This window comes from Syngnathus leptorhynchus, chromosome 9 (assembly GCF_054491065.1).
Source record: "Syngnathus leptorhynchus isolate UIUO chromosome 9, UIUO_Slep, whole genome shotgun sequence".
In the NCBI taxonomy this organism is placed as follows: domain Eukaryota; kingdom Metazoa; phylum Chordata; class Actinopteri; order Syngnathiformes; family Syngnathidae; genus Syngnathus; species Syngnathus leptorhynchus.
Window position 1 is genome coordinate 6,717,697 of NC_141203.1, and position 25,289 is coordinate 6,742,985.

Consider the following 25,289-nt stretch of genomic DNA (forward strand, 5'->3'; position numbering starts at 1 on the left):
GGGATAATCGATTGCGCAGAAGGAATTGTCGGATGATCCGGATGTCATACCACAGCCACCTCCTCAGGAGAACATTGACCGCGTTCACCCCATAGTGATGGATGACAAATGTTTAACTGTTGCTAAGATACCTAATAATGTCGCCATCTCCCGTGAAGACGTTGAGAAGAATCTGCTGAACAAACTTTGCATGTCAGAAGTGACATTTGACGTCTGATTGATTGACTTAGCCATTAGTCAATCAGTCTTTCCCTTTAAATTGTCAGATGAAAATCCGCCTTGCCTGTGACTTTAAAGTGGAAAAGCAGCGTTGTTTGAAGGATTGATTGGTTGTCTTATTTCAAACATGTAAGAAAAAATGTCATCAAATAAAAATGCTATTTACATTCAGTATTTAACCCTATGAGCCACATTTACGAGCTAGCTAAAATTCTATTACATATGAAAATTAATATGGATATAAGTCTTTATTATATTGCAACAATATGATATTTTATATACTTATTCCACAGTTAAACTCCAAAGATGCTGATACAAAGACTCTTAAATTACGACATGCCTCCCTTTAAATAAACACTGCCGGTAACAGATTATTTCTCGCATTGTGGATTGTTTTGAATTCAATTAGAAGTAATTTAATAATGTTGGACTGGATGAATCGCTTATTAGTGTGTTAATAAAATGATGGGTGGATGAGTATCAATTACCTCTTCTAAATATTAGATCCTGTTGTCATTTTCATCCCTTCATCACAACGGCACTTCAGACAACAATACTGTGGAGTAAGCTTCAGTAAGATTAAAACGTTAGATTAGAAAGTGAGTTAAATTTGTATGGTGAACAATTATAGCTGCTTGAACTACCAGTGAATACATGAACACATTGACAAAGTTGAGGTGCTAGTCTAGTTATATCCAATTTTATTATGATATTTTTTATTTTGGTTAAAATAACTATGTTTAACATGTGTACCAAAACAAACAGAAAGAGACTCTTAAAAAAATATATATAAATACCTGGTGTGAGGACAATGACCGACATGGTGATGAGGGAGCAAACCACCAGAATGACCAACAAGGCAATGGCGATACCCTTCCAGTTTCTTTGAGGTGGACTCACCCCACCAAGGTCCTGTAGAGAAAAATGGAGGTAAAATCGGTGAAGTAAACATCAAAAAACCCTTTTCAACAGTCATAGACAAACATGTTGAGTTTCATAGACCAACAATTGCCGAAAATCTGCATAAGTTGAATTCTCGAGTGCATAGGCGATACTTTCTGCTTCACACTTGTTTGAAACATTAAATACTTTACTAAGCTGTTTAAACATTGGAAATCCATTGTAGGGCTGTATAAAAAGTTTTTGTCCATATCCATGTCTGGACCTGCTTGAGACTTGCACCTCATAATTACCAAAGAGAAATGAAATCTATTCTCAGCATATGATTTGGCTGTCGAATGTCAGATCTACATCACTGCAATCAAAAGAATGCTGCATGCGTTTGCGTTGATCAAGTGCAGAAACCTTGTTTGCACAATCTGATTGAGTATGGAGCATATCGTTGGTGTATGTGTTATCTGGTGAGAAAGCAGCAACATTTGCCATCCTCCAACTCCAATGTTTGAGCCTTTGTGTTAGTTGGTCTCAAATGGCATCTTCCAGCCCATATGCTGTCAGTGGGAAGATAAATTAAACCTCCCCTCATATAAATCTTATCTCTGTAGGCTTTCTGCCCTCAATTACCCATAAAACCTTGCAGGTGAAACACAATCCACTAATACACCTCGATTGGACAGAGGGGAGGAGAAACATGATCTAATTAGAAGGTAATCTTTGGAATAAAAGGCTTGACTTCATATATGGTTATGCTACCCCCTCATTTTATTTTTTATTACAATTGGAGTCGTGGCTTGCTGGAACAGAGAACATAAAAAAAGGTCCCTATATGAATCTCTGCAAAACATCATTTTGTAGCGCCTCAGTTCTCTATGTGGTGCTTTGTGTTGCAATGGGCCACAAGGCTAGTAAATGACTTTGGTGCCATTAATGTATACATTTGTTTCTTTTATTTTCTTAATTAAATGAAACCTCTCCCTGTGACACACAAAAGCATTCCTTGTCTATGTAGATAGAAATCGATATTTTACAGAAATTGTTTTCCTTCATTTCACATCACAGCTCCAGGTACTCTCAATCTGTCTCCAGAGAGTAAAATCCTTTTCTCACTAATTTTCATTTTCTCTCAGTTAAGAGTAGCCAATTTAAATCATCCTCAGTTTAATAACACAATTATAAGATTTGACTGTGAGTGTCAAAAATAGAATTCTTTTTATAGAGTGTGTCAAGGCATGGATTAGAAACTGATTAACGGTTTACCGACCAGAAGTCATGACACAGCAAATGAGCTTTATCGCAGTCATTAGACCCTCAACCAGGACAATGTATTTCTCAATAAATCTGCAGGATGTATACTTGAGAGCGTATCGGGGTTAAACGACTTGTTTTAGATGAGTGGTCAAGTTAAGCATTGCAAGCATTTCTAGCCGGTCAATTTTTATTTCATCACAAATAACAAAAAAATTATATAATAGAACCTCAACAACCAGAACTCAAATACTGATCTGACACATTTTAAGAAAGCCATATGTGTGATTTTGAATGTGTTCACTTCTTTCTAATAAAGCTTCAGTTCTATGCTATAGCACAATCCAGTCTAATGTGTTCAGTTCTTTAAAGTAAAGGTTCGATTGTGTCCAAGACATACACTGCTGTAAATCATAGTCAAGCAGTAACAAGAAAACCCACGTCTTTACTTTATGAGCCCGACAGTAAAAGGACAAAGGTACAGTGATATATATATATATACACTGTGTAGTATAAATAAACCGATGCCTACTATTGTGTTCTACCAAAATCAACTCACGGAAAACATACAGATTATAGCTTGCATGCTTTGCTCTGAAGGATAATTATAATGATAATATAATTAGTCATCATTTGTAATACTGATAATTAGTCAGTTCGAACAAAAATCAAGCGCTCTTACGCAAGAATGTTTGGAACAAAAAAAAAGATGGAACGAAATGATCGTTTTATGACAACAATGTTTCGGATACTAAAACTGAAAACTTTTGAAAATGTCTATCAGAGTGGAGGAACTTGAGATAGCATTTTACTAATCGAGTCTGACATTTTAATATGCACGGGTATGACAAATACACATGAGTAAATCACTTTTGCTTAATAGCACAAAGTAATAATTGTACTTACTTTCTCTTTTAAATAACGATTTGACTTTTTTCACTTTTTGTTTGACATGTTTGAAGTGTATATGGCTTGAAGTTGATGGAATAAACAAGTGTGAATGTGTAGACTGCAATTTCTTAATGTTTTTTTATTCTGACGCTACAACGCATCGGCTTCAGAGTAGGCCGTGATGAGAAGCCTCTTGAATTAAAACTGCGATAGCAGTAACTACGCTCGGTTCTACTTTAAACCAAATATCACCCCAGTGCATCAATTCAATCAATTATTCATCAGGTGAAGGGGGGCAAATGATGGCATGGATCAATGCATGAATCAATGCACCTCAACTATTAAAGAGATGGTGCACTCATTTAGTTTATAATGAATTTGATAAAGTCATAATTGATCACACTCAAAATGACATCACGTATGGTAACAATCAATCACAGCTCAGGTTGTGAAGATCACATGACCAAATCCAGAAAACAGGTCAAGTCAGCCGCCACACGACAACACGCCAATCGGGCCAACGTGAACATCAGGGCTGTGTTGGGTTTTTAATTTAAAACATGATCACACACTGCTGAGACAATTGCTTTGACTTTCCGACTAGAGGAGTCAGAATATTTATAGCCATGAGCTGGAGAAGTTCCTTCGGGCAGAGACAGAAAAGGGTGAGGACTGAAGTGAGACTACATACAAATCGTGCTAGTTTACTGCATTGTATACCTTGGATGACAAGGGAAAAGTCTGGGTCCTAGGCTCAGACCACTCCAGAACCGAGCTGTTATAACAGATAGTCGACTCGATCAATCAGTACAACATCGGACGATATTATAAGCATCCGCATCCACAGCTCCACCAATATTTTTCCGCATATTTGGATTTATGTTGACATGGCGATGTGATTCTACCCTGCAGTCCAATATCTGATTCATATGCAATTAGAAGCAGATGACTGCATTTCAACAAACAACACTGCGGGCTGCAGATAAGACGCAGGGCCCTTTCGGCACGGTTGAAAAAGAGATATGATTTATCAAAAGAAATTAAATTGAAAACGTACCTGACTTCTTTAACAATCGAAAAAGAAAGTCATTGACGTGGACTTAAGCGCATGTGTCTCAGTGTGAAGTGAAGAAGTGAAGCTGCATGTTTTTATACTTATGGTTGACAACGGAGGATTCAGCAGGCACTGAGCTGTAAAATTGTTAGTTGAGAGTACATTAGTACTCCGATAAAAATTGCAGAGGAACGGACAGAGTCGTAGCTGAGATGGTTCGTCTTTGGCAGCCGACGCATCGGTAGCGCGGGTTTGAGAAAGTCAGCCAACTCGGGGTAAGATGAGAAGTGGGTTTTGTATTGCCTTGACAATATTTTGTCTCGGTTGCTTCAAGTTGCAATTGATGAGCAATCGATTCCACACAATGGCAGTTGTCAACAATCAATTCATCACCTAATTATTTGTTTTGGTCATCCATACTTGTCATCGTGTAAATATTCTGTTTACAGGACAATAGAAATCAGGAGTGCCCAACCTAGTTTGACCCAAGATCTACTTTTAGAGCAGCCAACCTACTGCAGTCGACTGCAATTTATTTTCTTTGTCGATGGAGACCTACTTTTTTTCTATTTGAAAAAAAAAAAAAAGTGGATTCGAGGTGTGGAAACTGTAGCGTTTGCACACCAAACAATTAATAATAATAATAACCCCCACAACTTTAATTTTCTTCCTCTATACTTCTCGCGACCTAATGAATGAACATTCCGAAAATTGGCAGTTGTTGGGATATTTGAACAGTCTTCTGACAAATCTCTTCGACATAGTCCATCCTCTATTTTTTTTCAATATAATTATTACAGCCATGATAGAAATAGTGCTGATCATGCAAAACTGACAATTATTCAAAGAGACAAACACGCGAGCTGTAACCTCAGCGGAGATATTAATGAGTTTTTGTTTTAGAGATCCTGAAAGAGGTAAGGCTGAAATACTCCTCTTCACATATTATTTAAAGAGCCTTCAACGAGTTTCCTTTTGGTTATTCCTTCTGCCTGGCCATGCAACTTTGATGAGGAGTAGCCCTGTTAAGAGCCTGTCATCAAGTTATGTATGCAGACAGTGAGTTGACAGAGCCTGGGATGGAAATAGCTTTGGCTCAGATCAGCGACCAACACAAATGTGATGCAAGCTTCTTGCAAGAATAGTTATTAAATAATCTTATTGATGCATCATGAACTAGTGTGTTTTTATCAGACCACCAACACAACTGTCTATCCACGCATTTTCAGTTCCGCTAAGTACTGGCGCTTATCCCAGCTGAATTTGGGCGAAAGGCCCTGATACTAATTTAAAAAATGAACTGAAAATCAGGGCCAACAAATTTTGGGCTTAACTGCATACGGAATATACTCATACTACTTAATACAAAGAAATTGTCTTTAGACCAACAGTGATTTTGATATGTCTTCAACACTGAGCAGGTTAACACTGCTTCCGTTTGATATTAAACACAAGATTCTGAAACGGACAGATGGATGTGTTCACTGAGCATTACATAGAATAGGGGAAAAAACATCTAATTCCAATTCAATCAGGCAAAGAAACCTCACAAAGAAAAGGTTTGGATTTCTTGGGCTCCAAAGCTCAATTAAATCCTAAGAACCCAGGAGATATTTCCGACATATCAAAGGAAATAGTTATACTACTCCTGTGAAATAGATTAGTATGGAATCATTTTTAAAATTAGGATCTCAGGGTTTGAATGGTTGAAGGGATATTAGAACAGAGAAAGGAAAACAAAAATGAATAGCGACACAAGTACAGGAATTTGTTGGAAAACGTGATCTAGTTGCACTCTCCAGCTCTGATTAAAATAAAATAGAAAAATTCTAATGCAAGAAACCAACAGTGGAGGATTGCACCTGAGCAGAGGTATTTTAAACATGACAGATGAATCCCCTCATGAGAGTCCATAGTGATTTTTGAAGGTGACTGCCGAGCACATGCATGTGCTGTGTGGCCGAGCCTCCCTCCATCCAAAGTGATTTTCCTCGACTGTTCCCTTCCAAGGTGTCGGGGACAGCTGAGAGGAGGCAACGGCTGAATTACAATGCGTCCTGCCTGCGCAGTCTCTTCCTCAGCCGATAACCACAGTGCACGGACCCCCTTTTTTTTTTTTTTTGTTGCTTTTTCTCATTCTTGCTACAGTTTTCCAGCAAGCTGCAGATGGCGTTTAAAATACTGAGATACAATTAAACATATCAAATGGAGATTGAGTTTGAACGGGTTCAAATCATGTCTTGCGTTCGTATAAAGCGAAATGATACGAGAATCGGATGGTTAAAGTGCGAGAATCCGAAAGATGCGCTCCAAATAAATTCCACTTGCCCACCTCATCCTGCTGCGGTTCCTTCTGCCTCTGATTCGGCTGTTCCTTGGTAGCTGTCATGATCAACTCCTCGGGTAACTCTCGTTTTATCGCTGCAGGCAAAAAGCAGGGCTATTTGGATTTCGAGCAAAAGAGAAATGCTCTCTCTCCTCCTCATCAATTGGATGGTAATAGTGCGAATTTCGTCACCAGCGAGTTGTGTAAGGGGCGCTGAGGAGAGAGCATCTGTGGAGAAGCCTACGCCGCCCGCCTGCACGCACGCATCAGCCTCGTCGGAGGGGAGGAGAGTTGTGGACAAGCTCTTAACCGAATCAAACAGGCTGACGTGGAAAAACACCTTGATGCCTTTTGGGGGTGTCTAAGTTTACTCAAGGGTGTGAATGCTTCTTGGATAGAATTCATTTATAGAGCGGATTGAACCAATTGTCATATCTGAAGCGCCTACACAGAATGTGATGGATAATTGATTGAACAGATTCAAATTTGCAGGGCAATGCTTCGAATACATATGGAACGTATTGAATGATATTAAAAAAATGGACTTTAAAAAGTGTTTTAACATGACAGAGATATGAATTTCAATTCATGTCTGACTCACAGTTGAAAGATTCCGGGGTCCAATGAAGTCTTAGCTTGATTAAGTCTTATTATGTGAAATTTGTGTGATCTCCAGTTTCCTTAAACCTTTCCTTTGCATGTTATGGTCATCTCTCACATGGCAACTATTAACCAAGTATACCCTCTTGTTTTGAAAGGTTCAACTCAACTTAGTCCAGAGTGGATCGAATACAATCCAAAGTCATTGTCGTCACGTTGTATGGGTGCGATTGCAGCAAAAGTGTGATTATAAATACGTGAAGGACACACAAGAATTTAAGCATTGCATGATGAGGATAAATGCTCCCATTGCTTGAGAGTTTCTCCATTTCGGCCGACAGCATCTCTTGCCCGCTGTCCAGAGGAAGAGAGAAAGACCGCAGCTTCGTGACGCAAGCCGCCGCAGCTGCACCTCGCGAGCGGGATGGAACGTAGAGAAACGGGTCAGGCTACCGATGCTGATTTGTTTCCTAGTGGAATTGTCTTGCTAAATCTAGAAACAGAATCTCTCCGTAGGCTATTTGAGGACAATTCAGTTGTGTATATAGTATGTCCATGGGGGGGGGATAGTAAAATAATATTAACTAGTTATTGCATCTGAGAGCATTTCAGTATTCAGTGTGAGATATATAAATAAATGAATAAGGTCGCTAAAGGCCTCAAAGTCTGCTGGGACAGGCTTCGGCTCACCCGCAACCTGAATGAAAAGAAGGGCTTGGTTGGATGAGCTTCATTTAAAACTCGGCTCCTTTAGAATATGTAAATTGTAATTATCAGGGTGTCATTTTTCTTTTTTTGGTCAAGTGGAGAACATACCCATGCTAAGATGGCATTCCCAAAATTGTACTGGATTGCCCTACAAATATGTTTGGAAAGAGCTCCATTAGCAGTTGTGCACACAGCAGTGAAAATATACAATTACCTCTATGGTGAAGGTAAATAGATTTTTTTTCATTATTTTATTTTATTTAATATCCTGCTAACTTAGTATTTTCAGTCATGCAGTATTCTGGAGCATTTCAAGTATTTTCAAAGCCATGTTTTCTGTGATTGTGCTCTTTTGTCACAGGCTTGCTTGACCTTAAGCAAGGAGATAAATGGATCAATAAGTCCAGATTTAGCTCTCCCCATGCCTGGCTGTGGGGTGTTAAATAGGCCAAGGATGCAATTGCAGTTGTGTTTAGCAGGGAATTGTCAGCTTTGATCTCGACACAGTATCAAACCCAGCATGAGCATATGGCAAAATAATACTTTTTGTCTTTGAGGCTCTGTTTCACGCAGGTATGGGTTCTTTTCCATTTTTTTTTTTTTTTTAACATTACATGCCAAATTGCCTGACCTTTGACAACAATTGCAACATAACAAATATGAAAGGTGAAAAAAAAAAAATGATAAAATGCATTTGAATTCAATCTGAACTTCTGCTATTTGACATTTGACTTATTAACCATAACATTATGTGGGACTCAATTTGGATGCTATGAAAACTTTCATGACACGAATTGATGCATGCATTTATTTCATACTTTTTTGGACTGTATACAATTTGGCGTTAAATAAAAAGGTGTGTATTGTTGAAAATCTGTCTCAAGACAATGAGACAGTTTTTCTGCTGACATCTCAGTCTTCCAATAAAATTGCTCTGTCTTCGTGCGTTGATGTCTCAAAACTATTACAGCCAATTTGAATACAGAAATAGTAACATTTATGTAGAAGTGAACTGATAAGACAAACCGTCCCCATCTTGTACCCTCAATTTACACTCTAGAGAGAAGAATTGGAGGAAATGCGAATTGGAGTCTTCGGAGATTTATTTCTTGATTGGAGCCAGAGTTCACGCGAATGAACAAATGCAGCAACTTATCTGTGATTTCAAGGATATTGTAAGATGTTTTTCATGATGAAAGTGTTCAGCAAGAATTTTTGCATGAAACTATCAACCAGTTATTTGTGAACACCAAAATGTTAGGTTATTTTGACTTTCCTTCCCCTTCCTTTATTCAAAGAAATAAAAATTTGCAGGGTTCTTGCTCTCCTCCAGTGATTGCTTCCTGGTTACAGGATCCGACTGTTATTTCTATGCTCTTCACATCGAGAGCTCACGCTCACAAATGCAGTCGCTCTCCAACATGTTGAAAGTCTGCCGAGGTTTTCTTGAGCAAACATCCTTTCGGCGGGCGGCTTCATGCAGTGATAAAAGGGAATTCAAGGTGAGGCTTAGACGACAAAAAGAGACAGAAAAAAAGATGATATCGTAAAATCAAGAAAGCACATTTCACAGAGTGCACACACACGCACAGGTTTGAATATACATATATAGCGAGAGAGAGAGAGAGAGAGAGAGAGAGAGAGAGAGAGAGAGAGAGAGAAACTATTCACACCAGTATTGAGTGGAAACCCCTGCTGCGACATCGACATCGGGCGAGTAAACCACTACAACAGTCTCCGATCAACTTGAAAATAAAAATCAAACACACCTTTTACCCAAGAGGCACAATGCATTGAAACTACTGTCTTCATAAAAACAATCATAATATCTTCACATTTATTAGTGAAGGAAGTCCCGTTGTGAGTGCTGTGAAAGTTTGATGATTGCAATTGGCTTGCCTGCTTGTCCAGGGTGTACTCGCTTCTAGGTTTCGGCAACTCTAATGATGATAAGGAAAAAATACGGAGGAATAGGATTATAAAGTGGCGAGGGAATGAGTATGTGAGAAAAATACTGCTCGCGAGCAAGCAGTTGGTGAGTGCCAGTCACACACACAAAGCCAGACAGAGGGAAAGGACAGGCTGAGATGTGCTGGAGAGAGACGGGCAGAATGTAAAGGAAAGAGAGCCCGAGGGAGTCGTTTTGCTGAGGTGTCTTGTGTTGATGAAGTATTTATGACCCTGGGGCAATTTAGTGCAGACATTCAGCAACTGCATGCCACTGGGCAGCTGATGAAAGTTTCATGACCAACCTCGGCAGTGTCTAACACTAGGATGGCACCGCACTCACTTCACATTAAAAACAAGAATTGCGAAATACGAGGAATAGTACAACCGCAGGCTAAAACAGATTGGTAATCTCTAGTTGTGTGTTTATTTATTAATCATCTTAAAACATTCTGCATTGTGTCAAGCAAACAACAAACCAATGCTCAAGCGAACAAGTCACCATAGATAGGCTTGCATTTATTTTGATGTCATTATTTGCCTGTAAACAACACAAATGATACATATAATATTCACAGGTAAGAACGGGTATCGAGCCCTGGTGTTAAACTGGCCAAAATTATTCGACACTCAGTGTCAATAAACTTCACTCATCACGTTTCTGTTAATGATCTTTGAGGATTTACAAATGCGTATCTTCCATTTCTTAAAACTATACGAACCGTATTTTGCACTTTTGATCTTTCCAATCTTGTTTCTAACTTGTAATTAAATGAAGATATTTGTCTAAGAAGCATTTTTACAATCGGAGGCAAGCTCGTCTCGGCTGGCTCCTTCCTGTGCCTCTGTACGGCTGTGCACAATCTGTACTATTACAACTCTGTTAGAAACTTGTAGTCTTCATCTGGAGGGTGGAAGGATGGAGGATGTTCCTGGCTGATGAATGACTGCTCTGAACTATTGGCTGGTACCTATCTTGAGGCTTGAGTGTGAGGATGTAGGGAAGCATTGTTACATGATGGTGTTTGGCTTAGGAAAAAAAAAAAAAAAGAAGCTCAGCAGATGTTTTATTGAACGGAGAGACTGAGATGGAGCTGGGCACACAGAGGTTTGAGGAGATGGGGGGGGGGGGGGGCAAGGAGGGAAGTAAAGATGTGGAGGCTGCTTTGGTGGGAGGCTCAAGACAGGTGCCTGTCGAGGGTGGTGTGGCCTCTCAAAGAAGAAGATCATGAATGGACTGACTACAGCATGCCATACTGCAAGTCAGAGGTGAACACTTCCAAATGTAAGTCAAATGAAATATGAATTTCATGTATTTTCATAAAACAGTATATTGTATTGTTTTAATAAGCTGCAATGATGTAGCGCAGGTATAATCATGTTGTTGGAATTAGGAAATGAAAACGGAGGGGAAAAAAACTGAGGGACTCAAACTCCAATTGGGTCCTATGATTGGTACTTTAGCTGCAGACTTCTATCATCCTTCTTGGATGAATGTTCCACAAGCCACGACCTTTAAATATCAAATGATATGAGTATTTTAATTCAAATGTTCCTCAGTGCCACAAATAAATTGCATTTACAAGCTTTGCACCAAACATATGAATTCTATGAAGTCATTTAGTATACAAGATGTATGCAGTATCTTTGTGCAGGATCAAAGTACATGGTTTATCCTGACCTTCACCACTCTAAGCAGGCTAAAAATAGAACATTCATCTGACTTTAGTGGGGGTGAACTGAAAGACTTGGTTTTGGTCTATTACACATACTATGAATCATTTTGGACTGATTGCACATACCCCATTTAACATTGAAGAGGGCATGGCCTCTGTTACTTTTGAAAAATAGAAGAAAAAAAAGAAGCTATATATTGCCACTGGTGGTATAGTGTAGTGATGTAATCGGCTGACTTCTGTGCAGACATTGTGTATTCAGTTCCATGCACTCAGTGATGCCGAGAATATAAGTGTGAGTGGTTGTTCGTCTTGATATGAGCCTGACTGGCGATGCGTTCAAGTGGTGTCCGCCTTTCGTCTTGAGTCATCTGGGATAACGTCATTGAAAATGGTTCGCTGTAAATGTATAAATAAATATTTTCGTGCATGACAGAAGAAGCTCTGCTTTTAATGATTATTATTTTCCTTAAGTATGTGCATAAGTACTATTTCACTTTTAGCATAGTAAACAGCAGTCACACGGGTCTGTTGTGCGGTGCAAACTACTAAGCTAGGCAGCTTGTTATAGGCGGAACCTGGTTTTATTTAAGTTGAATTTTTTCAATTAGGTTTCAGACAAGTCTTTTGTAAGCTACAGTTCAGTTTAATTCTCCTGGAGCGAAAGTGTAAGTAAATAATTGAGTAAGTAATAGACGGTAAAAATATATAGCACCATTGGATTTAGGCCAGTTTCTCCAGAATGGAAGTCAAAATATGTTTTCAGATGTAACTGTTTTTTTTTTTTTCAAAACTTGTCGATTTTCTTTTTTAAATATTCGAACTCTTTCCTAGATTTTCAGCTCATTATTGAGGTCAGTGATGTAAAGTGAGTTGTCACAGTTTTCAGATGGCCGCAACCGTTCTCTTCCTTCTTCCATACCATGACTGAAAGGTCAAGCTTTTACAATTCATGTGTCTTAGCACTCAATTAGTTGAAAATTGCCTTTTGTCTTCTGGGAGCAAGTGATAATTGCTGTGGGTCACAAGCAATAATTGCCAGTGTAACCCTCAGAGTAACTGCCTATTAAGTGGAGTTATTTAAATCACCTCACCTTTGGGGTACTTCCGCGTTTTAAACTGGCCATTAATTGGGCAAAGGATTTGTGAAACTTTTCAGTCACATGCTGATCTAACACTTGGCTTGCATTCTGATGCCAGGCCGTCTAAGGTGACAAAACTCTTAAAATTTAAAACAACCAAATGTTCACATCTTGAGTAAATTGTCGAGCTTCTCAAACCACTGGAACTTTGAGCATAACATTTTGAGTGCATTTTCCCGTTGTATTTCTATTCTCATTGTGTTCTTCACCTTGCATTGTCTAGATTAGGGGTGTCAAACTCATTTTTGTCGCGGGCCACATTGTAGTCATAGTTTCCTTCAGAGGGCCTGTATGACTGTCTTATATTGTATACAGTATAGATTATGTGCACAACAAACTGATGAATAACTAGTTTTGAAATTAGAGACTAGTAAAAAGCGTTCAAATATTTTGAAAAGGTGAATGGTGATAAAAAAAATTGCTAGCAATTGTCTCGATTTTTTGTTACAGGGAAGACAACTTGTAATATTAATTTTGACGTATGAAGTCGATGCACAATTTGTTTTTGATGTGTTTGAAATTTGAATTTGATGTAGCAGGCCGTATCTGGCCCCTAGGCCTTGAGTTTGACACCTATGGTCTAGTATAATTAGTATAATTTAAATTTCAAAATAAAGTAACTTCACTCTTCAAGCATCATATTTCTCTTATTTGACTAAGAGGCGACTGTGACATAGATAAGAGAGGAATTATGGGAAGAATATGTGAGGAGAAGAGGGAATGGGAAATAAAAGGAAGAGCCAGTGAACATTGCAATTAACTTTTTTTTTTTTTAACAGCTTCCAAATGCTTTTTCTGGGGTCATTCCCTTTAGGAAAGAGCCAAGTAAGCCTTTCTAATTACCACAACTATAAAACAGGACATCTAATCTGTATGGAAGCGTCACACAGCTTGAGTTATTATCTATGAGCAGTTCCTCTACTATGGGAATCATAATAAAATATATTATGGCTTTATAGGCACTTCAACAGTTCCCTTACACGACTGGCTTTTTCTACAATTAAGATTGCTGATGTATGGTATGAATTAATTAATAGATCACATGTTGTTCAGTTGGATTTTTTTTTTTTTTTTTTGGAGGGGGGACAGACTGAAATAGGAATGGCTGTTAAATCAAGTTTTAGGGTTTGGTTGGCGCCTACATTTTTCAGTTCGAAGGTTATAGGTTCCATTAGATAGATTAGGTACTATGTAAAGTCCACAATTTTTTTTTCCCCCAACCAAACAGGTTCTAGCTCTTTAAGTCTTTGCCGTTTGCTATGAGCCGCGGGTAACAAGTATGACATTTTCTATCCGTGACACAAGCTTAGAAGTTTTACTAAAAAAAAAATTGCACTCCTACTAAAAGATAGTAAAGAGTAAAAAAAACTGTTTCCAGGTTCCCCTGCATGTTGTTTGACTTTCACTGTGTCCCATCAGGAGGTCGCTCGCATGATTTAGCACATTTTTTACGCTGGATGCTCCTCCTGAAGCAAGCTACCTATTTTTTTTTTTTTTAACTGATCTGGGGACCAACAGAGACTGAGTATTAAAATCATTGGCCGGGAAACGAACCCTGAAGCACCTCTTTCCTGCATTATTTTTAATATATAGTAGCAGGGGGGGAAAAAAAGCTTTTTATTACATTTTGTCCAGATGTAAAATTCTGGGCAAGAGTGTTTGACGATGCATAACCACTCTCATTACACAGCGGTAACACTATCTGGCTCACCTCTCCCTGTCCCGTTTTGTCTTATTTGTTATTTATCGCCTCGCTTTGCCACATTATGTGGTACTGCCTTCCCAAGCTACTATACATTACATAATCCAAATTCTGTTGTCAGGTACTGTTGTTACTCTTTAGGATTTCTCTGTTGTGTTTGTTCTGTTCTCGTTATTTCTTTGTCTGTTGTTTTTAAACTGAACTCCATCTCAATGCAAATAACAATTGTTGTATTTGTTTGGAATTTAAATATCAAACTCTTGTGTTGTGCTGCAAGATTGTTCCGTCTTCAAAACAAAACAGATCCACCAAACTGCATAACTAAACAGCAACTTGAAAATTTGCATTTTTCTTCTTAGAAACGAGGAAAAAAAACTGAATTATCCGCGTGCGTTCGTGCGTGAGGCCTATTCCGACTAACTTTGGCCAAGAGGCAACGCAATAGTCTGGTGGCACACAAACAACCATTCTCACTTCTAGACTATTTCGAGTCTTCAATAAACCTTACGTGCATGTTTTCGAGTACCCAGAGAAAAAAAAAAAAACCCAAGTGGAGATTCAAACCTGCACTACAGAACTGTAATGAGACAAATATGCTTAGTACTTGGCCACTAATGTAGTATGTGTGTCTTTGATCTGATTCAAAACATGATTATATTTTCAGTATACAGTCCCTTCATTGCTCATTGTATTTTGGTTTCATATTGCATATAGTGCCTGTATGTTAAAAGATGAACGACCATTATACAATGAACCTTTCATCACTGTGCATTACTCTACTCAGTGCAACACTGCCCTCTCGTGGGTATTCAGTGAATAGCTTTCATCCATCAGCATATCCTCTGTTTTTTTAAATCTCTGTGCCAGTTGACTGTTCCTCTTTTCTTCAGTCGTTGTGTTCAATTTGAAACTGTCCATCTCCTGCTCGTTCAGTAGATCATTTCATCACTCCTCATTTGTACACTGCACTTGGCTGTATAATCCATCAGTGGACACATTTTATTTGACCATTTTTTTCCCCTGATGCAAACATTTCACACTGTCAGAGTCATTTCATTTTCACTTTTTGAAAGAATTTGACAATGCTACTTCACATCTTTAAAAGATGTTCTTTATGTTGGCCTTGAACAATTCAGTTATCTGCCCCCATCAATCCTTTCTTTACTATTCTTCTCTTTGCCAACTAGCATTCCTATTCTTGTGCAATAATTGCTTTCAGGTAAGTGTTTATTCCTGGTACTTTAAAATTTTAACAGAAGGAAATATTGAAAATCATTGTATCGTATTTTTTTTTAAAGCAGCTTCCTGGATTATGTTGTTGCTAAGCAGCAGTTTTTATAGGCATACCACACAACACAAAAAAATGTGTCCAGCAATAAAAGGGGAACATGATTTTTTTTCCCTGTGCGCATATATATATATATATATATATATATATATATATATATATATATATATATATATATATATATATATATATATATATATATATATATATATATATATATATATATATATATATATATATATATATATATATATATATATATATATATATATATATGTGTGTGCGTGGGTGGATCGAAGTGAAAGTACTGTTTAAGAATCTGTGGCATAGTAATTGGCCTTTTTGACTCTTTCTGGCTGAAAGTTTCTACTTGAAAACAGGACACATCAATACTGTTTAAATTTAAATCAGACATCTTGAAAGCTTTAATACTGCCTCCTTCCTTTCTATATCCCAGCACTCTCCTCTTGAATGCCTATCTCTCCCAACTGTTCATTCTATAATCACGAGCTGTTCATCCCAGAGGAGCGATGCAGGGGTAACCATAGACCTTGGCGTTCAAACGTTTGTAGCGTCGAAGCTCATGCATTTTAATGTGACGTGCATGGAAAAAAAAAAAAAAAAAAAGTATGGGCTGAAAGGCTTACTTTCTGCTGTTCGCAATGGGCCTTTTTCTGTCTTATCTGAGTCTAGAGCCTGCAGGCTAAGGTCAATTCCATGCCTGGGCAAGAGGTGCACCTTGTGGGGGGGTTGCTACTGTCAGGAGTAGGTCAATAACAGTTCGTTTATGCTGGGAGCTACAATATCGTTAGAAAATATGACGTGTATTTCCACGGCTTGATGATCAGTGGTACCACACAAAAATTGGAGAGCTAAAATTTCAGGTTTAAAATTGTGTTTAATATTGGGAGTGTGGGAGTATTTCAGATTGAAATGCAAGGTGAGCACTGTGACATATTGACTGGCAACCAGGCTAACATGATGAATAAAAATGAATTATTCATTTCATAAATGAACACAAATTCCTTAATTTTAAAGTCAACAATTTGAATTCAGAGTTCATATTTCAAAATATTTTGCTGCAAGTTATTACAATTTTGCCATTTCTACATTGCTGCCATCCACTGAGTCAAGTGCAATTTTCACCCTACTGGTTAAAAAAGATGAGGGGAAAAAAACTGTTGCGGGCTGAATGTGGAGATAAATTGGTGTTCAGTGCGGGGGCAGATCCACATTCAGAAGCAAAATAATAGCAAACTATTCAGGCGCCATTCTCTCAAGATGACTAAGCATGCTGAAAAAAAATAATAATTGTGAATTTACTTTTAACAGCTCTGAAAAGCCCCTCTCGATTTTGATGAAAAGATTGACCGATAATCTCGATTGAATTGACAAGGCTGTTATGCACAATGAAACAGTAGCTGCAGAAAAACAGCCAAATTGCATGTCTGCCCTCAGACATATGGATTTCTTCTTTGCAATGCTGCTTAATGCCTCTGTCGGCAGTGTTGACGCTCTGCCCTGCTGTGATGAAATGCATGCTTCATCAAGTTTGTCACAAAGTCTATGCATTCTATTGTACAGCAAGACAGGCACGACAGCTCCAGAATTCCAATGTTGTATTACTGTCACCCCCCCAAACCCCCCATCCCACCCTCCTCTCCCCAAAATGTCCCACAAGAGGGATCAATATACAGTTAGAATTATATCACCTTTCACCAAGTAGGTTAGGTCAGTAATCTGTTGAGTTTAATGTCACAGTAATTCATTGTCCTTTCACTGGGATTAAAACACAAGCTTTATATCCTATAAAAATAAAAAAAAAGAGTACAAAACAAGCAACGCCTCAAGAAATTGCATCATCTGTCAAGTTGTGCTGCGACAGATTAGTGCCGCTATTAAATCCTATTGCTCTGTAAATGGTTTCAATTTCTGAGGAAATGTGTTGAGTGTAGAAGGGGGAGTAATTATCTTCTGTGGAATGGTTGCGAGTTCATCAACAGAATATGCATGGAGATAATAACATCCACTTAGCAACCCAGATTGTAAGTTTATGCAGTTTTAAATTGGATTCTCGATGAGTAGAAAAAGCCAATGCTTACTAAGAAAAGGACACACTTTCAAAATGGGTTTGTTGTTCAAAATTCACGGAGCTATTTTTTTTTTTTCACGATTCATTATTTTTTTTGTGTGTATGTATATTATGTGTGTAAATTACACACCACCCCTGACTACTATTATGGATATGAGGCTTTCACACAAATCTCAAGGTGCAGCGCCAATCAACACTCAACCTCCAACCGTTGTCCAATTTATTTCCTGAACAAAACAGCATGCCAGTAAAATAGCACAGGGTTATAAAAGAGAAAGTACTGTGAGGAAATGTGCAAAATGCTTTGAGAGAGTATGTCAATGAGAAAAGGGAGACCAGGACAACTGTTTTCAAAATCAGGACATAGTGCCCTAAATTACCTCAATGCATCTTAAGGATATTTCTAAATACCACGGAAAAGAGAGTTATTGACGTCGAGGCGATATGAAATTGTCATTCTTGGCAATGAATGATGGTAAAGGCCATGGCTGCAGATGTATTAAAGCAACACTTAGTTAGATAACAATTGCTGCAAAATTCTTCATCAGGAGAAACTTAATCATTCTTTGGGTAATCTTTGCCAGTTACATTTTATTGTCTTATGAGGGAAATTGTGTACCGGTATGCTCAAATGATTCAAATGTGTGTCAATTTAGTGCTCTAACTATCAGATAGTGTTAGAAATAAAAAGTAGTCAATTTTCAGTGATAGAGATCCTTCAAAAGATGACTTGCTTGACCAAATGGGAATGACAAGTAGATAGTAGGGAAAGTCCAAAGACAGAAAAAAAAGACAAGTGAAAATGAAATGACAAGTAAAACAAAAAAAGTAAATAAAAAATTAAAGTAAAAAAAAAAGACAAGTGAAAATGAAATGATGAGTAAATGACAAGTAAAAAAAAGTAAAAGTAAAAAAAATTAAAGAAAAAAAAAAAGACAAGTAGATAGTTGGGAAAGTCCAAAGACAGGGAAATTAAATTGCAAAACTGTGAAATAGCAACCTGCATCCATGAGCTTCAATCCAGTAGCAGGTGGCAGGTGGTATGGAGCAGAAGCCACAATTGCCAAGACACATGAAGGTCAGTGTCACCAACAGAAGCAAAACAGCTGGGTCCAGAGAAAACAAAAGGACAAGGGACCCCACATAACAAAATCCTAACGACTTGATCGTAAGCTTCACCCACAACCTGCCAGATAATTTTATAGCTAGTCTACAAAGTAAAATTGGGCAAAGCCAGGCTTGCAACTACTCCATAGAAGGTGCTGCACAGACAATTTCTACAAGTCCTGCGATAAATCACAAACGCATGTACTGCTTATGGGACACGTACTTCCTCTGTGTGCCCCAAGTAAGCCAGCGACACTGTTAGCAAGGGGGCTCTGAGAGGACATTATGATGAATGGGTGGGGGTGCACCGTTGGTTGTACGAGCGCCATGCCTCCGGAGTCACACACGAGACAGAAGTACATTCTCGATTTTGTCTCTTCTATGTGTCGAGCGCATAAAGACTTCAGGGAACAATGTGCGTGATGTTTTGCAGAACAGAAAACAATCGGCTGCCGTGATACAAAACGTAACGACCGAGGGAGTTGAACTATTATGGGAAGTTGAAGTATCACCGAGTGATAAAGGACTGGCTAATACAAAACTTGTCAATGTCAGAACACAAGACGCAAAGGTGTGGGTGGTAAATGTTAAATAGTCCAAGGGCTTTTGCTTGAATAGAGCTTTTCTCATTCCGAAGTCCTGAAACTCTTTTAATACTCTCCTTATTCACCAGGCAACTGGGAGTTCAGTAACTTACTCAAAGACTCTTTGACGTGGTCACAAAGGTTCAGAATTGAAGCCACGGCGATCGGTTTGGGGATTTGCCACTCAACCACTTGAGCCGTGACATTCAAAGCTCATGAAATGAACGTCGTAGACTTTTTGGGAAGTATCATGTTGTGTTTTTAAGAGCCAGGGAGAGAATCACAAGAAGAGCTTTTGGATGTTTGCCCGGCAATGAGTCATTGTTACAGGTTAATCACGTGCCATGCTACTAGCAAAAAAAGGACAAATTCAATTGACAGTCCACTCATGGATACGCTCTGATCCCATAAGTCAAACATATTGTTTCTTTGGCATAACAGTGTATTTTCTCACACACACACACACACACACACACACACACACACACACACACACACACACACACACACACACACACACACACACACACACACGGCTTGAAGGTCAGGCGTCCAACCTGAACGTGGGCGTACTCCAAACTACTAGCGGAAGGTTACTGCTTAACACAATTTGAGCTCGATCAAGCAACATTTCTTTCTTTCAAAACACACGAACCAATTTATCTCTCTCAAGAGAAAGCTTATCTTTTAATGCAAATTAGCAAGTAGTTACTGTTATGTCTCAGCCATAAAACAAATTAGTGACACATGATTCATGGCATCGAGCTATAATTTATAGACTGGCTGATTCAAGAGCCAACGTAATCCTTCTTATGAGACTGAGTGAAGCAATCCATCACTCCAACTGAAAGCTATTCCTGAGTAGGTTTTAAAGACTGCTTATGTCGGAAGACCTGTGGGAGGGGATACGACATATCGTCCCGGTTGCTGAGTTACAGTGATGAGAACGTTGCTTGTCGTGTACCTACAGAAAAAAATGCAAACAATGCGGATAGTGGATCTCAGCATATTGTTTTACATCTAACATCAAATATAAATGAAAGTGGTTTGCTTCAATAGCGTTTGTTACTCATCTGCTATCACCCCCAAGCACAAAGATGCACATGGCATGTATCTAATAGAGTGTTCGGCGTTTTTTTTTTTTTTAGCTTCTGTCTTAGCTGTGCAGCTACACTTGTTAGTGAAGATGAGAAGGTTGAGCACAAATTCACCTTTGGCCTCCTCAAAGCGGAAAGATGGCCGCCAGCTGCCATATGTCTGCTATGCGTTTAATTGCTCCTCTGTGTTTTGTTTTTTTAGAATGTTTGTTTTCTCTGTTGACTGATAAATTATTGCTGAGAATGGATGACTAAACACACATGGAAAAATTTTAGATCATGTGAATCGGAATTCCAGTTAGGCACTGCCAATTTCTGAGAATCGTCATCAAGTTTTCTGACGGCGTTGTTAAGGTGTCAACAGAAATCCTCGTATAAAACAACGGTAGAATCTACGTGTAAAAACAACGTGTGTTGCATCTCATAATATCGAGTGGCAAGAAAGCTGTTTGTGCGAGAGGACATGTCATTGTAGCGCAGCGTGAGCTGAAAAACATTTCCCTGTCGACCTTGTGTAGCCATCACTGGTCCGAATACAGAATCAGTGACACAACACCCTGGTTCTGTGACAATCCTACGTTCTAGCTGCCATCTGCACGTGGGTGGACCTGACACTTACGATGACCGTTAATGACACAAGCCTCAGGCTGTGAACCAAACTTTGTGAGACCTTGAGAGATGAGGACCAAAAGCCAGCCGCGGCCTCAAACCCAGCTGGCTTTTGCTGTTCTGGGACAAGGCTGGAAATAAGAGCAAAAAGCATCACTAGATCATCATTCATAGAAATATTTAAATATCTTCAACAACGAATCATGATCAAAAGTTGACTTTACATTCTGTGATCCCAGGGGCTGTTACCCAGAGGAATTTGTTGTTGTGTGGAGAAACACGGTTATATTTCAAGATAAACAAGAATATCCAGGAAAATGATGACGATCAATAAAATCCTCAAGCTTTAATTACAAGTCATTTGTATAAGATTTGGCGGCAGGCCCAGGTGTGTAGACTATAATTAAGTTACCAGAAAAATAGACATCATATTCTAAAGACCTAGTATTAACATCTCAAAATAATACTTGATCCTGTTATCATTTACTTTTTAATTTGAGCAATCGGTTAAATCAACATACGATCAACGGCATGATGCAATCCAAGCAGTATCCATATTGGAAGGGATTGGCAATTAGAGGTCAAATAAATGCAAATTCAGTCAAAGGATCAAACTGGAATTAATTCAATTTCATCTGAAAATTAGAGACACACATAAAACAAAGAGACAAAATCTGTTACAGAGGGTGTGCTGACAACTCGGACCCCAATACACTCAACTTAGAATACAATTTCAAAAAAACAATGAGCATCCGTAGCTTGTGACAAATAGAAAAACAATGAGATGCAAATGAAAAACTATAAAGACAAAACATTGGGAAAATAGAAGTATTAAAAGTAAACTGGTGTAATGTGGTGAAATGGAGCAATGGCAGAGAAGGAAATGAAAGTGAATCGAATCTACACAAGCTATAGAGCATGAAATGACAAACACACGACAGGTACAACAGAAAATAGACTAACAATATACAGAATAATAGAAAGGCTACAGGAGTCAGCTATTCCCACTTGTGCTGCCTGCACCTCAGTTGCAAACAATTGCCAAGAAAACAGTCAAAAGAGACAAACAGGCAAATAACAAGAATTTTTATTTCTTCATTAATCGTATTCATTCGCTTGAATTGAAGATCACAACCAAGTCTCTGTCTGCCTCATGTTAAAACTCTCATTACATCCAATATTCCAGAAGTGCGCACCTTTGGGATACTGGGAGGGATCAATAGATTTCCCCCAAAAGCTAAATTCCTCATGTGGGACCCCGGTGGTGAAAAGTGATGCAAAACCCCTCAGCAAAATCAATATCACTGTTCAGTCACAGTGGGCAAGCGCGCGCCTTTGCAAGGAAAACGCGCACATGCACACCCAGACAAAAGAAAAGAAAAGCCTCCTTTTATGCATGATACGCTCAGCTCATGTTAAAGCGAGGCATACAAACATTTCTTGCAATTTGATTTCTTTTCACATCGCATCCTCATTGTTTCATGACACCATGAACAGCAAAATAAATAATGAAAACACACCGCTTCGTGGAACTGGATTGTAATTGAGTCCACTAGCGAATGCACCCGCGGCATGCACGACAACAACAAAAAATGTAATAATAATAATAATAATAATAATAATAATAATAATAACAAACACGACGTGATACGAATGAAATGACGCCACTGCGTCAGTGTAGCTCCAACACTTGAACCCCTGAACGCTAACAATAAAACGCCGTTCCACAAAGGAAACGATTCAACGACGCGTGGTTGCATATTAAGTCACCAAAAAACAAAAACACCGATGACAACTTAGTTGAAGAGGAACATAAGCATGAGTCCTAATCATTTCCAAAGTGCGATGCCACAATTCATCTCGGCTGACAGGTAACTTTTGACGCCATGCCAATAAGATACAGAAATTCCCACCTGTCGCCCAATTAAGTAAATAATCAGAGCTTACCTTAATTGTTTTTGTAGATTGGCATTTAACTTGCGATACCGTAGCGGTTTGGTTCATCTTGGAAAGAAATTTAAAAAACGCTCCTCTCCTATCCAAGTATGGCAACAAAGTCAAGCGAGCAAATACAGTCAGTCCTTGGGAAAGGATAACGGAAGCTTGCTTGGAAGACACCACACTGCGCACGTAACGCAATCGCTATTTAAAAATGGCCAACCAAGAGCGCACATGCACTTTTCGAGATGCTGCTCAGGCGATGAAAATGATATGCATTGTTGCACCTCAAATGATACGGTGAAATATTAATACAATACACGCAAATTAAATAAATAAATAAATAAATAAATAAATAAATAAATAAATAAATAAAAAAAAGTTGCTCATGACAAAGTATTTCAAAATACAGAAATGGAGTAGAAATTTGATGGGGGGGGAGTCATTCACAAAGTGCAAGCAGAAATGATGGACAAGTAATACAGCAAAGGCATAGTTGTCATGGCAACTTCGTCTCTGATCAAGTTGAGCCTTACCAGTAAAGCAGCATGACTGCATAGAAAAAAAACATACAAGTTCTTTCACCATAGCTTCTAGATGTTTGACATCGTTGGTAATGGGTGCTAAACATCATCATCCACTACTAATAACATTTAATTATAACCTCTCTTTCCGACATCAATTCCGTTCCAGCTCCAACCCATATGAGTGGCTCATGGTTTTGATGGAGAACTTGCTCCATCCATTAATGCGGTGGCCATATTGGATGGATTTCAACCTGGCTTCTAGAATGTATGTCATCAAAATATTTTTAGTGTGGTGAATTTACACTTTGCATTTTTCCTGGCTGTGACTCTGCTCATGTCAGGGAGAGCAACAGGCGCAAAGAGTTGGAGGTGGATGAGAGTGAGGAGTCATTAGTAGACTTTTTTTTTTTTTTATCATTTCAAGTTTTCCTTCACATATTTTGATTGCCTTAAAATGCAAATGAAATCAGATCACAGAGTGGTTCGATTTCAAAGGCTGCTTTTGCATTTCATGTGCACAACAGATTTGTATCATTCCTGAAACAAAGACAAGGTTGTCCTAATTCTTGCAGGAACATTGGCAACATTACAACAACCATGGTGGATTATCGAGTCACATTTTTCTTTAGTGATCTGGGCTTTTTGTTCCAGAGCAGAAATTCTAACACATTATCGCTTCACAAGTGTCTCTTATCTCGCTTTGCAAAACAGCAAAATGAGCTTCGGCAAGTCTATTTGCACCTTTTTACAATCCACCCCATAATGTCAAGATCCAAATTACATCTAAACTGTCATTTTACGCTCAATCTCAATCACATTCTCTTGCAAAAAAAAACAACAATGATCATTTAGACACATACCGCGTCAAATCACTATTCTAAAAGAATTTCCATGGAAAAAAAAAAGGCTAAGTATAAGGTGCGGCATACAGGGACACAATCCTCCAACACTTCTGAGTGAAATTTCCAGCGAGAGGAGGAGTGTGCTGGCAGGCACCAGAAATAAGTTCCAGAAAGTGAGTAGAAGTGTCTGCAGTGTCCTTCACTTGCTGAGAAATTGCATGTTTCTCTTTTCAGCACGACAACATGGTGAAAAACAGAAAGAAAAAAAATGATAAGAAACACTATCTTTTCAGTTTCTTTTACAATCCAACCTAAAGAGAGAAGCATTCATCAGGATGAACCAGACCAGTTAATTGGAAAATGAAATTTTCCATCAATTAATGATAAGACAAGACATATGTCACTATGAGTTTATTTTGAAATTATCTTATTATCAACCAACTGTAACTACAAGTCCATGTTAAGACGATCTGGTAATTACTTCCCTTTAAGTCGTGGTCCAATTAATAAGACGAAGAACAGCAGTGAGCTGAGTTTAGATCTGTGGGCTTGAGTTTATGCAAGGGAGCGGATGAACTGGAACTGAGTCCGAAGCTTCTGTGACAACAACAAGGAGACTGGCATGTTTGCCTAAATGAGTTCCAGTATCTGTAGCTTTTTTTTTTTGCATATCTATACACATATATTAGATTTGACATGTACAGAAACTGAACCTATTGGTGTCATTGCAATAGTCTTTCCAGGAAGTAATGATTCTATTTTCAGATGACTGTATGCAGGATACAAAATCATATC

The 25,289-nt window shown here is 38.5% G+C and overlaps 1 protein-coding gene across 1 annotated transcript in view; it reads right to left on the minus strand.

Moving 5' to 3' along the window:
* dpp10 (dipeptidyl-peptidase 10 (non-functional)) overlaps positions 1 to 23,317 on the minus strand; it is a 43,378-nt gene extending 20,061 nt beyond the window's left edge. The window contains exons 1-2 of the mRNA XM_085920881.1: positions 23,135 to 23,317; positions 1,017 to 1,131 (exon numbers count right to left, since the gene is read on the minus strand). Of these exons, the coding sequence (XP_085777007.1) occupies positions 1,017 to 1,131; positions 23,135 to 23,191 (172 nt within the window). The 5' untranslated portion in view covers positions 23,192 to 23,317. The remainder of the gene's footprint in view (positions 1 to 1,016; positions 1,132 to 23,134) is intronic.
* Between the last annotated feature and the right edge of the window lie 1,972 nt (positions 23,318 to 25,289).